This window comes from Notolepis coatsorum, assembly GCF_963971535.1.
Source record: "Notolepis coatsorum genome assembly, chromosome: 9".
NCBI classification, from domain to species: Eukaryota; Metazoa; Chordata; class Actinopteri; order Aulopiformes; family Paralepididae; genus Notolepis; species Notolepis coatsorum.
The window spans coordinates 66,240,581-66,257,070 of NC_140173.1; the positions used below are offsets into that span (position 1 = coordinate 66,240,581).

At 43.1% G+C, this 16,490-nt stretch overlaps 1 protein-coding gene across 2 annotated transcripts in view; it reads right to left on the minus strand.

The window, feature by feature from the left end:
- apmap (adipocyte plasma membrane associated protein) overlaps positions 1-16,490 on the minus strand; it is a 74,658-nt gene that overhangs the window by 57,887 nt on the left and 281 nt on the right. Inside the window, exon 2 of one of the 2 annotated variants that reach the window (XM_084322135.1) lies at positions 14,110-14,226. In XM_084322135.1, the coding sequence (XP_084178261.1) occupies positions 14,110-14,226 (117 nt within the window). Of the gene's footprint in view, positions 1-14,109; positions 14,230-16,490 lie in introns of both variants that reach the window. The other variant, XM_084322134.1, reaches the window with a different exon arrangement.

Below are 16,490 nucleotides of genomic sequence, written 5' to 3' on the forward strand. Positions count from 1 at the left end.
TTTAGAATTGATTTCAAGGTCCTCCTCCTTATATACAAAGCACTAAATGGAACAGGACCAAGCTACATTGCAAATTCTCTAGTCAACCATGTGAAAGATCTATTGGTGTAGATTTAGGAATAAAAAGTTCTTTATTTAGAATCCACCCGGTTTTGCGCAATTATAATTTTAAAGTCGGGACTAGATCTTTCCTCGCGAATGGATACTTGGTCGTCATGTAGTTATATTTGGTGTAATTGGTGCAAGTTCTGTCACGTGTCTTGCGCTCGACCAATAGCAGCCGCTGTGTTGCCAGGATACGGCCGCCGGGCAACAACAAATATGACATCCACGGAGTAACGTTACATGTCGACGAGTACAGAAGAGGACGTAAATGGACATAAAACACCTTCTAAAGTTCGCAAAAAGGTTTCTAAACAATGTTTCTAAAAAAAGGTTTTTACATTATTCCAAATTAAGGGGGTGGTGTAGTGTTTTGATTGATTAACTATCTTGATAAAGTGTGTGGGTCTATTCTTTTTCTCATTATACTATCCACTGAACTCTGTTATGTGTACAACCTCAATCTTTAGAATATCTACATCCTGATCTGCACTGTACACTTTTTTAGAACTGTATAGTCATATTTATTCTAGTCATCTTATTTTATTCTAAACTAAGATTATCGTATTGGACGTGCGAAAGAGCTCCTGGTTAAATGAGCGAAAAAACGGATAAAAAAGGACCCGAAAAGTGATTAAAAATGAAAATGCACACGAGAAGTAAGGAAGAGACAACGATTGTGAAGGAAAGAGAAATGGAGAACACACGAGAAGAAGAGAATTTGAAGAAACAGAGTCCCCGAAGCGAAGCCGAGAAGAGACAGGCGGAAGAAGGGGGAGGTCCCGCCGAAGCAGACACGGGAATGCCAGGATGGGCCGTGGTCATGCAGGCCGGGATACTGGAGAACATAACAGCGGCGATAAAACTGAACACGGACACGATAAGGAATGATATTGGGAAGCTACGGGAGGAATTGAGGAAGGAACAGGAGGACTTCAGAGGTGAAATGAATACAGAACTCAAAAGGGTGGAGGAGAAGATGGCGGACAGAAACGTGACCGAGTTACAGACTAGGACGGCACAAGCGGAGGAATGGAACACAGAGATACACGAGGTATTAACATGTGCGATTCAGAAACAAGAACAGATGGAGACAAAGATGTCGGACATGGAGGGGAGGTCACGGAGAAATAACATCAGAATATGGGGATTGAAAGAAGGAGTCGAAGGGGAATCGGTGACCCAGACAGACCTCCGAGAGCGGTGATTATTAACTTTCTGAGATTTGAGATTAAGGAATTGATACTCAGAACCGCGTGGACCAAGAAGATTGAAATCGAAGGGAAAAGACTATCGTTTGATCACGATTACTCGACAGCGGTAGCAATAACACGCAGGTCCTACGCGGGACTGAAGAAAACTCTGAAAGAAAACGGAATGAGATTCCAATCACCCATGACCTCGCTAAGGATTCACTGGGAGGAAGGGACGGTGACATACGCGACGGCACGAGAGGCGGCGCAGGAGATGAGACGACGGGGGATGCAGATGGCGGAGGACGGAGAAGGAAGGAGACAGGAGGACCAGACGCGGAGCCTGCAGCAGAGATTGGAGGGGGCACGCAGATGGACCAGAGTAGGAGACCGAAACCAGGGAGAGGAGGGAGGAGAGAGGAGAAGGCAGAGGTGAAATGTGACAGAACGAGGGCGGAGACGGACGAGGAGGCCAGAGACGGAGAAGGAGGGGAGAGGAGGCGGGAGGAGGCGAACGGATGAGTACACGCACAAGAGATTGAAAAAACTATCCAAATAGAGACAAAATATAGAAACTGAAATAACATATGCATAAACACACATTACCAGGTAGAGGCAGGATATAGAAATGAACATAACGTATACATGGACACATAATACACAAGCTGATGGAGGAAATAAATGGAAATATAACTAGGTTTGATAGACGAGACACAGAACATACTGAAACAAATACATAGACACACACTGCGAGTAACACAGTTTGGAGGGATTAAGGGGATAAATGGACATCACATAGAAAATAGAGGGGAGGAAAAGAAAGTAAAAAGGGGTACACAGGAGACACCGCACACGGGTATGGGAGGAAGGAGGGACATTGAAACATATGAGTCACATTGAGAGGGACCTAGGAAAAGAGGGTCTTTGGTCAGAAGGAAGGACAGAGCGCTTTTGACCAGGAGCTCGACAGCACAAAAAAAAAAAACAGTAAGAAAGCTGGACAAATATGACGAGCGATTGGGGGTAAGGGTTTCAAACCCCCAAGCCGTCAGGAGGGGGCCTCTCGCTAGGAGAGCAATTACCCCTCACCCACCAGCAGGGGACAGGGGGGGACACAGGGACCCCCCGAACGCCTTGGGAGCACTTTATGTAAAGTTTATGTTTTTTATTTATGTTAATCATTATATGTATTCGGTGAAGAGAGCGGAGGCTCCAACCGGAGGGGGGAATGAATGTGACATGGGGGGGACTGACAGACGAAAGAAGAAGAAAGATGACAATGGTTAAAGGTATAAAAATGATGTCGTTAAACGTTAATGGAATGAATAATGCGATAAAGAGGAACAAAGTGATGTTGAAATGTAAAAAAAGTGAGATGGAAGTGATTTTTCTGCAGGAGACACATTTGGTAGCACAGGATCATGAGAAACTGAAGAGATTTGGATATGAAAATGCATACTATAGTTCCTTTAAACGGAACCCGAGGAGAGGAGTAATCACGTTAATCAAAAACAGTCAAATTTGAATTGATCAAGGAAGTAAGAGACAAGGAGGGAAGGTTTGTTCTGGTGAAGGGGAAAATGGAGGGCCAAATGGTTAAGTTAGTGAATGTTTATGCACCCCCAGAGAGTGAGAGGGATTTATATGAGACCATTTTTGATATGATAGTGATGGAACTAGAAGGGATATTGATATGCACGGGAGATTTTAACGTAGTACTGAATCACGACCTAGACACCACGAGTACTAGAAAAGGACGAGCACCCATCAGTAGATATATGAATATTCAGATGACGGAAATGGGAATTACAGATGTTTGGAGGGGGATGCACGCCATGGACAGGGAATACACACATTACTCACACCCACACGTGACATATGCGAGAATAGACTAATTTTTGATGACGACGGGGGACAGTTACAGGGCACGGGAGAGCAGTATAGGAGTGGCGGACATATCGGATCACAGTGCCATATATCTGACAGTAGATCTAGAAGGGAGACGGAGGAACACGATCTGGAGACTAAATGTAGGAATATTAAATAACAAGGGGGTGGTGAGTCAGATCAAGGAGGAGATAGCCAGATATAAGGAAGAAAATGACAACGGGGCGGTAGACCCGAACATTCTATGGGACACACTGAAGGTGGTGATAAGGGGGAAATTGATGGAAAAGACAGCAATGCTGAAGAAGGCCAGAACGGAGACATATCACAGTCTGATAGGGAAGCTGAAGAAGCTAGAGGGGAGACACCAGATATCAAAAGAACAGGAAACGCTCGGAGAAATCAAAGAAGTAAAGGCCAGGATAAATAGGGAATTATTGACGGAAATAGAAAAGAAAGCGAGGTTCATGAAACAAACGTATTATGAAGGGGGACCAAAAGCGACCAGACTGTTGGCTAGGAGAATTAGGACGCAACAGAAGTTGAACACGATACACACAATAAGGGATACAAAGACTAATGAAATATTGAGGGACCCAGCTGAAATAGAGAGGACATTTAGAATACTATGAGAAATTATACACACAGCCAAAAGCAGCGGGAGAAGAGGAAATAGAAACATATCTGGAGAAGCTAGAGTTACCATCGATAGGGAAAGAACAGAATGAAGAATTAAATAAAATAATTACGGAACAAGAACTGGAAGAGGCAATTAGTAGAGCAAAAAACAACAAGTCTCCGGGGAGCGACGGATTCCCATCGGAATTCTACAAGACATTTAGAACTGAATTAGCACCCATGTTAGGGGCGGCGTTCAGACACACGATGGAAGAGGGTAAAATGCCCCCCTCGTGGAAGGAAGCCATAATCACCACGATACCGAAGGAAGGGAAGGATAGGGAATTATGTAGTAGTTTCAGACCTGTGTCCATACTTAACGTGGATTACAAGATGTATACATCGATAATATCAGAGAGATTTGAGACGTTTATGCCAGACATTATAGATGAAGATCAAACTGGATTTATTAAAGGGAGACAGACACAGGACAATGTGAGAAAGACATTACACATAGTAGAGGAGATACAAAAACAAGGGGGTAGCGCGGTACTGATTAGCCTAGATGCAGAAAAAGCATTTGACAGTGTGAGCTGGACATTTTTATATAAAACATTGATGAGGTTCGGACTGAACGGGAGGGCGATGAAGATGATCAAGGCGCTATATCAAGAACCGACAGCGAGGGTTAAGGTGAATGGCAGCTTCAAGTTTCAAGTTTCTTTAATATTTGTCATACAGAAGTACAGAATACTTTTATACAAAATGCTTCTTACTGTTACGCTCCAGAGACTGTGCAAGACAAGATAAGTATGAAATAAAATAACATAGTAAAATTAGAAGTAAAAAAATGAGGTCACAGTGTTCAGTTTAGACATATGTACAATGTTCGATGCAGAATAGACGTAGTTACCATACAATATACAATACTGTGCAGTGTACTAATATACAATACTATATAGTGCAAGGCAGAAATGGGACGAGGTGCAATTTAGGTACAATTCACAGTAGGTGTACGAGTTGTAGTGCAAATCCTTTATCAATAAATATAAAGTGTAAAGTGTGTTTGTGTGATCTAAAGTGTGGAGAGTGGGTGCTGCAGTGTGTTGTTTGTTTGAGTGAGTGTGTGCGTGTGGGTGTGTGTGCTGTGTGCATTTGATGGTTGTTGCATAGTGTTTATTGTTCGTTTAGCAGCCTGATGGCCTGGGGATAGAAGCTTCTTCTGAGTCTTTCTGTGCTCGCCTTAAGACTCCGGTATCGCTTGCCTGACCGCAGCAGTTCAAAGAGGCAGTTGTTCGGGTGGCTCGAGTCCTTAATAATTCTCTTAGCCTTCCCCTTGCACCGCTTGTTGTAAATGTTCTGGAGGGTGGGAAGCCCCCCTCCAATTGTGCGTTCGGCTGAACGTGTCACTCTTTGTAGTCTGCTACGGTCTTGTGCAGTGCTATTCCCAAACCAGGAGGTTCAAGTTCAAGTTCTTTAATAGTTGTCATACAGAAGTACAGAATACTTTCATACAAAATGCTTCTTACTGTTACGCTCCAGAGACTGTGCTAGACAAGATAGTATCAAATAACATAATATAGCATGTAATTTAGAAGAAGAAAAATGAGGTAGAGGTAGGCCCTTTCGTCGTTGGCAGAGATCAGGCCCACCACTACTGTGTCATCAGCAAATTTGATGATGGTGTTGTTGTTCCGCTGTGCTACGCAGTCATGTGTGTACAGGGAGTAGAGGAGGGGGCTCAGAACACAGCCCTGGGGGGCCCCTATGTTGAGCGTGATGGATGAGGAGGTGCAGTTGCCGGCTCTTACCACCTGGGGTCTGCCCGTCAGGAAGTCCAAGACCCACTGGCAGAGGTCATAGTTCAAGCCCAGGTCCTGAGCTTGGCTATGAGTTTGGAGGGGACTATGGTATTGAATGCTGAGCTGTAGTCGATGAACAGCATTCTCACATAGTTCCCCTGCCTCTTGTCCAGGTGTGATGCTGCTGTGTGCAGCACATGGGCTATGGCGTCCTCCGTGGACCTGTTGGGGCGATATGCAAATTGCAGAGGGTCCAGGTTGATGGGGAGGGAGGAACAGATGTAGCCCTTCACTAGCTTCTCAAAGCACTTCATGGCTATGGAGGTGAGGGCTACAGGGCGGTAGTCGTTGAGGCAAGCGGGCGTAGATTTTTTGGGTACAGGGATGATGGTGGACTTCTTCAGACAGGTGGGGATGACAGCCTGTTCCAAGGACAGGTTGAAGATGTCAGTGAATACCGGGGCCAGTTGGTCGGCACAGACTTTTAGGACGCGGCCGGGGATGCCGTCCGGTCCTGCTGCCTTCCTGATATTCACTTTTTTAAAGATCCGTCTCACCTCATGCTCTGTTACCCTGAACACTGAGTCTCCATCAGCAGACCCCCCCCCCCCCATTGCCGTGGTTTGTAGGCTGGTGTTGTTATTCACAGCCTCAAACCTCGCATAGAAGGAATTGAGATAATTTGCTAAGGAGATGTCACTGTTCAGTTTGAGGGGGGTGCCTTTGTAGTCTGTCATTGTTCTGAGGCCCTGCCACATGCCTCTAGAGTCAGCCTGTTCAAACTGAAGTTCAACTTTATCCCTGTAACGCCGTTTTGCCTCTATTACTGCTCTCCTGACGTTGTATCTTGCCATCTTGTGTTCTTCCATGTTGCCTGTCACCAGCCCGGTGTTGTATGCTGATGTGCGCACTTTCAGAGCCTCACGGACGGATTTGTCTACCCAGGGCTTTTGATTTGGGTAGATTTTAATTTTGGTGGAGGGGATTGTTTCTTCTACCAGAGTACAGACAGTCAATTACCGTTTCGGTGTATTCGTTAATATTGGCTGTGTTATCACGGAATACACTCCAGTCTGTGCATTCAAGTGCAGCTTGGAGTGACTCCTCTGACGTCACGGCCCAACGCTTAACCTCTCGCGAGACCACCGGCGTTCGCTTGAGACTTTGTTTGTACTTTGGCAAAAGAAAGATGGCGGCGTGATCGCTTTTACCGAATGGACTAAGAGCCTGTGACTTGTACCCATTCTTAAATTGCGAGTATACATGGTCTAATATGTTCTCGCCTCTGGTGGGACAGGTCACATGCTGATAGAAATTCGGCAACACCTTTTTAAGACGCGCGCTGTTGAAATCACCCAGAACCAAAATGGCAGCGTCAACATTAGCTGTCTGGAGTTTGTTTACCTCGTCGTGAAGTTTTGAAAGTGCGACCCCAGTGTTCGCGTGTGGTGGAATGTACACTCCGATGAGGATGATGGACGTTAACTCTCTTGGGAGGAAGAAGGGTCGACATTTTATCGTGATAAACTCCAGGTCTGGGGAGCAGTGGTTAGACAGTTCCTTTGCGTTGCCTACATCGCACCACTCCTGGTTTATCATGAAGGCAATGCCGCCTCCTTTCTTCTTTAGTGACTCTTCTGCCGTCCGGTCCTTGCGGAGGGCGAAGAAGTGGTCTGCCGGTTCTATTGCGTGATTCGGGACATCTGGACTCAGCCAAGTTTCTGTGAAACAGAGGACGTTACAATCCCGAATGTCCCTCTGGAATTGGATCCGTGCTCTGATGTCGTCCAGTTTATTCCCTATCGATTGCACATTGGCCAACAATATGCTGGGCAATGTGGTTCTGTGTCGTTTGGACCTCAGTCTGTTCCGGACTCCGGCTCTCTTCGTCGTGGCGTCTCCTGGCTTTGGCCATGGCCACAACAAAGGATCTCCGCTGGCCATTGTTGTTGTTCGGCAATCCGATCCAGAGAGCAATCCAATCGGTAAGTTTTCTTTAATCCAATGTCAATGATTGACTGACAGTCATACACGTATAATGCACCAACAGTAGGTGCAAATAAAACTCTTAATACTATAAAAATTAACAAAAGAAAGCACAGTCTCGACGGAGCGATCAGAGAGGCAGCCGTTCGTTGCAGCGCCATGATCCTACTAGCTTGACGGATAGAATCAGATTAGAGAGGGCTACCAGACAGGGATGTTGTCTCTCACCGACGCTCTTCGCCGTTTTCATAGAACCACTGGCACAACTGATCAGACAGACCGAGGACATTAAGGGAGTAAGGATAAAGGGAACGGAATATAAACTAGGCCTATTTGCAGACGACGTGATAGTATACATGAGGCAACCAGACAAGAGCTTCCCGGCACTGATGGATCTACTGAAGGAATATGGCCACTACTCAGGATACAAACTAAACGTGACAAAGACACAGACCTTAGCATGGAACTATACCCCAACGACGGAAATTAGAGAACAGTACGGGATAAGATGGGACATGGATAAGATTAAATACTTAGGGGTGAACATCACGAGAGGGGTGGAGAAACTGTTTGAGGCGAACTATACACAGATAAATCAGAACATCAAGAGAGACTTAGAGAGATGGACAGTAATGCCCTTGGACTTCAATTCAAGAATAGAGGTCATTAAAATGAACATACTATCAAGGTTACTGTACCTATTCCAGTCACTACCGATACAAATACCACAGAATCAATTCAGGGAGTGGGACAGACTGATATCGAGGTTCATATGGGCGGGGAGAAGACCACGGGTCAGATATAAAACACTACAACTACCAAAGGAAGAGGGAGGGATGGCAGTACCCAGCCTACAAGATTATTACTATGCAGCACAACTGAGAGCAGCTGGTGTAACGACAGATATGAGGCAAGATGGAAAGACATTGAAAAAGAAGGGGAGGGATACAAGGTACAAGCTCTGGTGGGAGATAGGGAACTATTTAAAGAAAAAGAGGGACTATTAGATCCAATCACCAAATGCACCGTCCTTGACCATATGGAACAGAGTAGTAAAAACACACAAATTGGAGAAGCAGTCAGGGGTCCTGAGATGGGTAGCATATGACAAGAGATTCAAACCAGGGAGGTTAGACCATGGATTCAGAAGGTGGGAGAGGGGGGGGGGGGGCAACAGCGATATGCAAAATGATAGAGAAGGGGGAAATGCAAACACTACAAAAATTAAAGGAGAAATTTGGACTAGAAAACAAGGACCACTTCAGATATCTACAGATTAGAGATTACTATAATAAAGAAATAAGAGGGGACAAGGAAGAAGAACAGAATGGAATAATTAGGATGATAGTAAGGGCATACGAAGGAGGGAAAGGAAGGGTAATATCAGCACTGTACCGGGCTATAATGACCAGCAAGGGACACACGACCGATTATATAAGGGAGAAATGGGAGAGAGAACTAGAGATGGGAATAACAGGGAAGGAATGGGGGAACATATGCGAGGTGCAACATTCAACAACAGGATCGAGGATATGGAAAGAATTTGGATGGAAAAATAATCAGATTCTTTATAACCCCAGAGCTGAAGGGAAAATATGCACCAACACAAAGAGCATGCTGGAGGATGTGTGGGAAGGAGGGGGCAAATCACACGCACATATTCTGGGGATGTCAGAAGCTGAAGGGGTATTGGGAGGAGATAGGGGAGGCAATGATCAGAATATTAGGATACGGGTTACCACAAACAGGACTGGTGCTTTACTTAGGAGACCTGACACACGAGGGAATACAAGGGGGGGACAAATATTTAATAAAGATAATGTTGATAGCGGCCAGAAAAGCAATAACGAGACTGTGGTACAAGGAAGACCCACCGACAATAGCACAATGGGTAGGAATAGTGGAAGAAATACAGGATATGGAGAGGATAACACACATGCTGAGGTTACAGGAAGAGAAATTTGGGGAAAGATGGGGAAAGTGGGAGGATTATAAAGGGAACGAAAACGACATCACAGAGGAAGAACCAAATGCAACACAAGAGGACGAAGGGTAAAGGAGGAAAGAAGTTCAAGGAGGGTCTCTGAACCCATGTCACACAACTATGCTTTAGTTAGTATTTTCTATTTTTTTTTGGGGTATTACAATTGCTTTATGTTTTTATACTTTATTATTTATGTCTGTTTAACGGTGTTATATTAATATTCAGGGATGATGTGGTTTGTGCATGGGTGAATCAAAAGGCAAAGTGAAAGTTAATTATAAAAAAAAAAGGATAAGGGAAGAAAGAAGCTCAAGGAGGGTCTCTGGACCATCGGCGTATTTAGACCACTATCACTAGGGCACGTGCCCTAGTGATGATCATCTGTGCCCCAGTGATGAAAAAATAAATAAAAAATTTTTTTAACAAATGTTTTTTATTTTCCCTTTTTTAACATGATCAAATGATCATTTAACATGATCAAATAATTATTATAATATTTTTTACTTCGCTTTGAAATATTATAGTGAAATATTTTGCACTGCATTTATCTTGTTGAAATCCTCCAACAGGCTCTTTTTTGTAAGTTGACTGGTTTGCATACCAATAATACAGTGCAATAATAGAATAGTAGAATAGATAGTAAAATTATGCAATAGAATGGCCAGAGTAAAATAGTGCTACAGTACAATCAACAGCGGGGTGTATTAGAAGGCTATGGTGAAGAGGTATGTTTTTAGCTTATTTCTGAAAATATTAAGAGATCTAGCTTCCCTAATGTCCATAGGTAGTGTGTTCCATAACTTTGGTGCATAGTTAGCAAAGGCTGCATCCCTGATTTTCTTTAGACTGTGGCTTGGAACCTTCAATAGACCAGTAGTAGATGATCACAATGTTTATACTTTGTATATAAGGAGGAGGACCTTGAAATCAATTCTAAATGTTACCAGAAGCCAGTGTAGGTTACTTACTTGTAACTTCGGGTTTGATCCAAGGAGTAAGTTGCCCCATATTGCTCTGTAACATTTCTCTTTTTGTTATAGGACCGACTAGTAGGATTTCAGTTTTGCCCTCATTTAATTTTAGGAAGTTGTTCGTCATCCATTTGTTTATTGCTAAGAGACAGGCGGAAATGGAGTTTATAGCTGTGTGATCATTTGGTTCAGCGGAGATGTACAATTGTGTGTCATATGCGTAACTATGGAAACATACATTGTGCTTTCTAATGATGTCTCCTCAATGTTCAATGTTCAATGCAATGTTCAATGCAAGTAAAGCACTTTAAACTTTAAGTATGACTAAATGCTTTATTGACTATATATATAGTAACTGTTCCAAAATGCATAGATTTCTATGTATTTTAGGGGTTTGTGTGGCTAGCTCTTTTTAATATAAATGTCAGATTGTTTTATTTATTTCATAGATTTCTATGCATTTCAGGAGTTTGGGGGGCTGGCTCCCCAAAATAATTAAATAACATAACCCTAACCTAACCCTAAAACCGAAATAAAGTTTAAAAAAAATAGTTACAAAATCCACCCATTTTCGCCCACAAACCGGCCAAAACCGGCCAAATTTTTTTCGCGGTCGCGCGACCGCTTCGTAGTTGTTGGTGCCCTTCTGTGCCCTACTGAAGTGCTGGGTCTAGATACCCCCCTGCTCTGGACCCAGATCACACATACATGCCTTAGTCAGTATTTAACATCTTTGAGTAGGAATTACATTTTTATACCTGTTTAAGGGAGGTATACAATCAGCCTTTGTATTAAGTACCTGGAAAACAACTGTAGGGGAACCAGACAACTAACCATGATACCCATGTAACCATTTATGTGCACTGTTTTTTTTTGTTTTTATTGTGTTCGTTTTTTTTTTTTTTTTTGTAAGTGCTGTTTGTATAAAAATATACATATGTTTGTATAAAAATAAAAATGTAAGTTTAAAAAAAAAAAAAAAAAATTATCGTATTGCACTGCACACTTTTTAGAACTGTATATAGTAATCTTTAATTTAGTCAACTTAGTTTTTTCTATGCAAAATTTATTGTATTTTATTATTGGAAACTGCTATGGTCGAGGGACAACAATAAATAGATTTTCAATCTTCTTGCTGTAAAGTACTGAAAAAAGTGACAATAAAGGAATCTGAATCTGAAAATTGTACCAGCATCTTTAACTCATTGGACGCCACTCACGAATAAAGTCGGGTTAACTCGCCGACGCTTGAGCGCCAAACCCGAGAAAAGTTGGGTTTTCTATCGTTATTTCTTTTATTCGATATTCAAATTCATAATCCATCGAGGGAGCCCGTGTTATCATTGGGAATGAGTCTGAGATCGCAAACGTCCAATACCGCCGCTTGCCGCCTTGCGGCCGGTATTGCACATCAATTGAAACTCTCCGTCTTTGGCTGTGCGTCGATCTAAAGTGTCCGGGAGGGGTTTTCCTTGTCGGGCAGGACAAATCAAATCTAATTTATTTATAAGGCCCGACAACACACGTTAATGTCCCCATGGGCCGTACATGTCTTCTTTAAACAAGTCAAGAAGAAAACATAACAATAAGTCAAGAACAGAACAAGAACACCATAAGGTCCAACAAATTTAAAATAAATGCAAATAAATGAAAGAATGCAAGCACTCCCAGACATACCCCACGCGAAGGTAAGGAAAAACTCACTAAAACCTAACAATAGGGAAAATGTTCCACAGGCAGTGTGGAGGAGAGAAACCTTAGAAGGGCCATTCAAGGGGGGATCTCCCTTCTTAGATGTCGGTGATAGTAGTGTTGCAGACTAACAGTTGGTAAGCATGCACTCAAGTGTGTAGTGAAACACAGATGAGTGCATGCAATATATATATAACGCATGGATTGAGGAGAAACAAGCACTCCCGGTTCAATGTCTTTGGTGGATTATGTTGGCAACACGATCGACATCAATACTTGGAATGGCGATCAGATAATTGGAATATTATTTTTAGAGTACATCCTAGTCAAGGTAAGGGCTATATGGTATCAATCTTGCGTTGATCCAAGAATCCCTTCACTGCGATCCGAGTGTATGTGTGTGTAATGTGTGTGTGTGTGTAACGTATTCCGTTGGTGACGATCAAAGCATAGAAAAACGCAATATAGCGTTGATTTCAGATTGATTGTTGATACAGGCGAGAAACTGCACGTTTTTAGTGAAATGCACTAAACGCTGCATAGCGTCGTTTTCTGGGATTAGACAGGATTACTCTAAAACTATACTCATATTCACCACGGTATAAAACGGGAATGTATGGATGAAAAAATTATTTCTTTTTCACAAATTGAACGATAGATACTCAATGTCAAATGGGCAATAGTATTATATCCATAGCTATGATATATAATATAGTTTGAGCCCTGCAAACACTGCCATGTATTCCTATACTTTAAAGCGGTGGCCTTCCTACCACACGGTACACAGCGCCATCTGGCGCTGATTGAGTTAATATTGCAGGTTGGGAATCACAAGGTAAAGTGTTTTTTATACACATTTGCTGCATATCATGGTCTTGCAAATTACGCACAAGACTGGAAGTACAGGGCTGTCCTGGATAAAAGTATTTTCAGAGGACTTTCACTTATAAGCTCAGACCCTACATCCACATCTTGAGCTGCAGAACACGTTGTGGCCCGTTTCTCAGCTGTATCCAATCACTTTGTGTCGATAAAAGGCCTAGAGCAAGTAGCGTATACATATAACATTGTTTAGAAACCTTTTTGCTAACGTTAGATGGCATGCTAAGGTCACGTTAGACTGTTTACACAAATTGTGTTGTGGTCTGTAACTTGGCAACAAAGAGGCTGCTATTGGTCGAGCGCAAGACATGTGACAGAACTCGCTCCAATTACACCAAATATAACTACGCGATGACCAAGTATCCGTTTGCGAGGAAAGATCTAGTCCCGACTTTCACAATTATAATTGCGCAAAACCGGGTGGATTCTAAATAGAGAACTTTTTATTCCTAAATCTACACCAATAGATCTTTCACCCAGAGTGAAAATTGCGTAGTCCCCCGAGGTGGGAACGAGAATCAATTTCTAGCCACTTCTCAGGCTTCACCTTATGGTCTATAAATGCCATTTTACTTCACATAGTCGAGATCAAGGCTGTCATCTTACTGGTTTTGTTTTTTCCACACCCAAATCTTTGACAAAAAGATGGAATTTTTTTTTATAGTGAAGAGCATTTATTAATCATCAGCATTAATTCATAACCAGTAAAAGTGGGTGTCAGCAAAAACACAGCGCAGCTGACTCCAAAATATGAGGCTCTAAAAGATAATTCAACAAACTCTAATTCCTTGCGGAGAAAGTGCAGGCTTACACATTTAACAACAACAACAAAAAAGGATGTGACAAAGACAACACAGAAGAGAAGCAGAAAACCTCAAATTGAGCGAGTGTTTGTTGTTGTGTTGTAAAATACTGAATTCCAGAGAGAAACGGAACTATGAAAGATCATGAAATCTCTCTTTTAAAATATTAAGGAAGCTTTCCCCGCTCACCTGAGTATCTCCGGCTGGATGGGGGACTCCAGGATGAGGATGATAACCAGCAGGGGGAGAACCAGGAAACAGCCCAAGGACAGCAGGGTCACACGGAAGACCTTTCCACTGTAGCTGCTGCTGCAGGAAACAAATAGTACAGTTAGTCCCAATTCCTTATAGTCCAAATGTAAACTAATGTTTAGCCCCACCAACAAAAAAAATAGGAATGAACAATGGAGACATGTTTTGATTCTCCAGTTGAGCTCTTGATAGGAGGATGATTCACACTAGACAACTGGTAAATTATGGGTTCTTAAATTGTATAAAAAAAATATAATGATATATATTGTGGCTGTAAAGGGTTTGTTTACATAGTAAACACTGCAGTAAAGCGAGAGAGTAGTTTCCAAACTTTCCATTTACAGATCGAACCTTTCAAGAATGTATGTGAATATACTGTACCACACTGATTGAGATGGTCAAACCAAAATCACAGATTGGGTTCTTTAAGGCTTTTTCATTGGGTTTTGGGTGGATAGAGATGGCAGCCTATTGGAAATGCGATTGATCTTCATTGATTTCTCTCCTGTCTCACCTCACAGCAGACTCAGCAGAGCCTCAAGGCAGGAGTGGATGTTGAGACCTGGATGCTGTACAATATAGACACAAGCGAAGTGGACACACTGAAGCTGGACACGAGCGAAGTGGACACAACACTGAAGCTGGACACGAGCAAAGTGGACACAATGAACCTGGACACGAGCGAAGTGGACACACTGAAGCTGGACACGAGAGCGAAGTGGACACACTGAACCTGGACACGAGCGAAGTGGACACACTGAAGCTGGACACGAGAGCGAAGTGGACACAATGAACCTGGACACGAGCGAAGTGGACACACTGAACCTGGACACGAGAGCGAAGTGGACACAATGAACCTGGACACGAGCGAAGTGGACACACTGAAGCTGGACACGAGAGCGAAGTGGACACAATGAACCTGGACACGAGCGAAGTGGACACACTGAAGCTGGACACGAGAGCGAAGTGGACACACTGAAGCTGGACACGAGAGCGAAGTGGACACAATGAACCTGGACACGAGCGAAGTGGACACACTGAACCTGGACACGAGAGCGAAGTGGACACACTGAAGCTGGACACGAGAGCGAAGTGGACACAATGAACCTGGACACGAGCGAAGTGGACACACTGAAGCTGGACACGGGCGAAGTGGACATACTGAAGCTGGACACGAGAGCGAAGTGGACACACTGAAGCTGGACACGAGAGCGAAGTGGACACACTGAAGCTGGACACGAGAGCGAAGTGGACACACTGAACCTGGACACGAGCGAAGTGGACACACTGAACCTGCACACAGATTTATGCACCTGGTCCAGTTTTAGCTAAAGACTACCTAGCCTGGTAGTCTGCAGGACAGCCACGGACTGGGATACAATCAATATAAAGGCTGGTGCAACCGGATAAACATGATGACGTTATAATAATTATTCATGAACAATGAATGTGGCCACTTCTATAAAACTGTACATAACTCAGAGCCAGCTTGACCAGTCATCGTGAACCTTAGTCATGAACTCATAAGAACAATGGCAATGTTCCAAGATGGCACCAAATTGCTAAGAATAATCGATATATCAGAGTCTGATTGACCATAAGTAATGGAAAATTGGGCCGATAATTTGTGAAAATATGGGAGGCGATATAAAAAAGTATGCTTTTTGGAAAAACCTTGTGTGTTTTGATCGATTGATTGATTGAAAATTGTATTAACAGATTGCAGAATGGGTACAATACAGTACAGCTCAATACACACAATTGTTAAGGGGATGCAGACCAGAGAAAGACTTTCGTCTTGTTTACATCAGGGTCCCCCATTTTCAATTAATCGTGTGTGTGTGTGTGTGTGTGTGTGTGTGTGTGTGTGTGTGTGTCCGTAAAAGGTCAGTATGATCAGACAAGCGGTCAGTGGCACAGAGCTGTGTCATCATTATGGCATCTGGTATTACCCAGAGCTGTTAACAAACTCTGGTAATGAATGGTTCTGGAATCACCAGTTATTTTCACCAGCTCTATAAAGCTTAGAGCTAGAATGAATAGCCGCTTGCTACTGTTCGCCGGTCATTGCAGTGGAAGGGAGAAACAGCATCATCACCTATATTCTCCGAGTGTGGCTGAAATCATTACGAAATGCTCCTCTGTGCAAAACAACTGACCCAGATCCGTTTATTATGCACGAACGAGCAGCGATCGGCCCATTTGACCCCGTGCACTTGGTGGCTTAACGTTAAGGTTCGTTATCTTCCTCTCAAGTGTGATGCATTTCATTACAGACACTAACTAACTAACTAACTAACAGACAGTTGTACTTCATC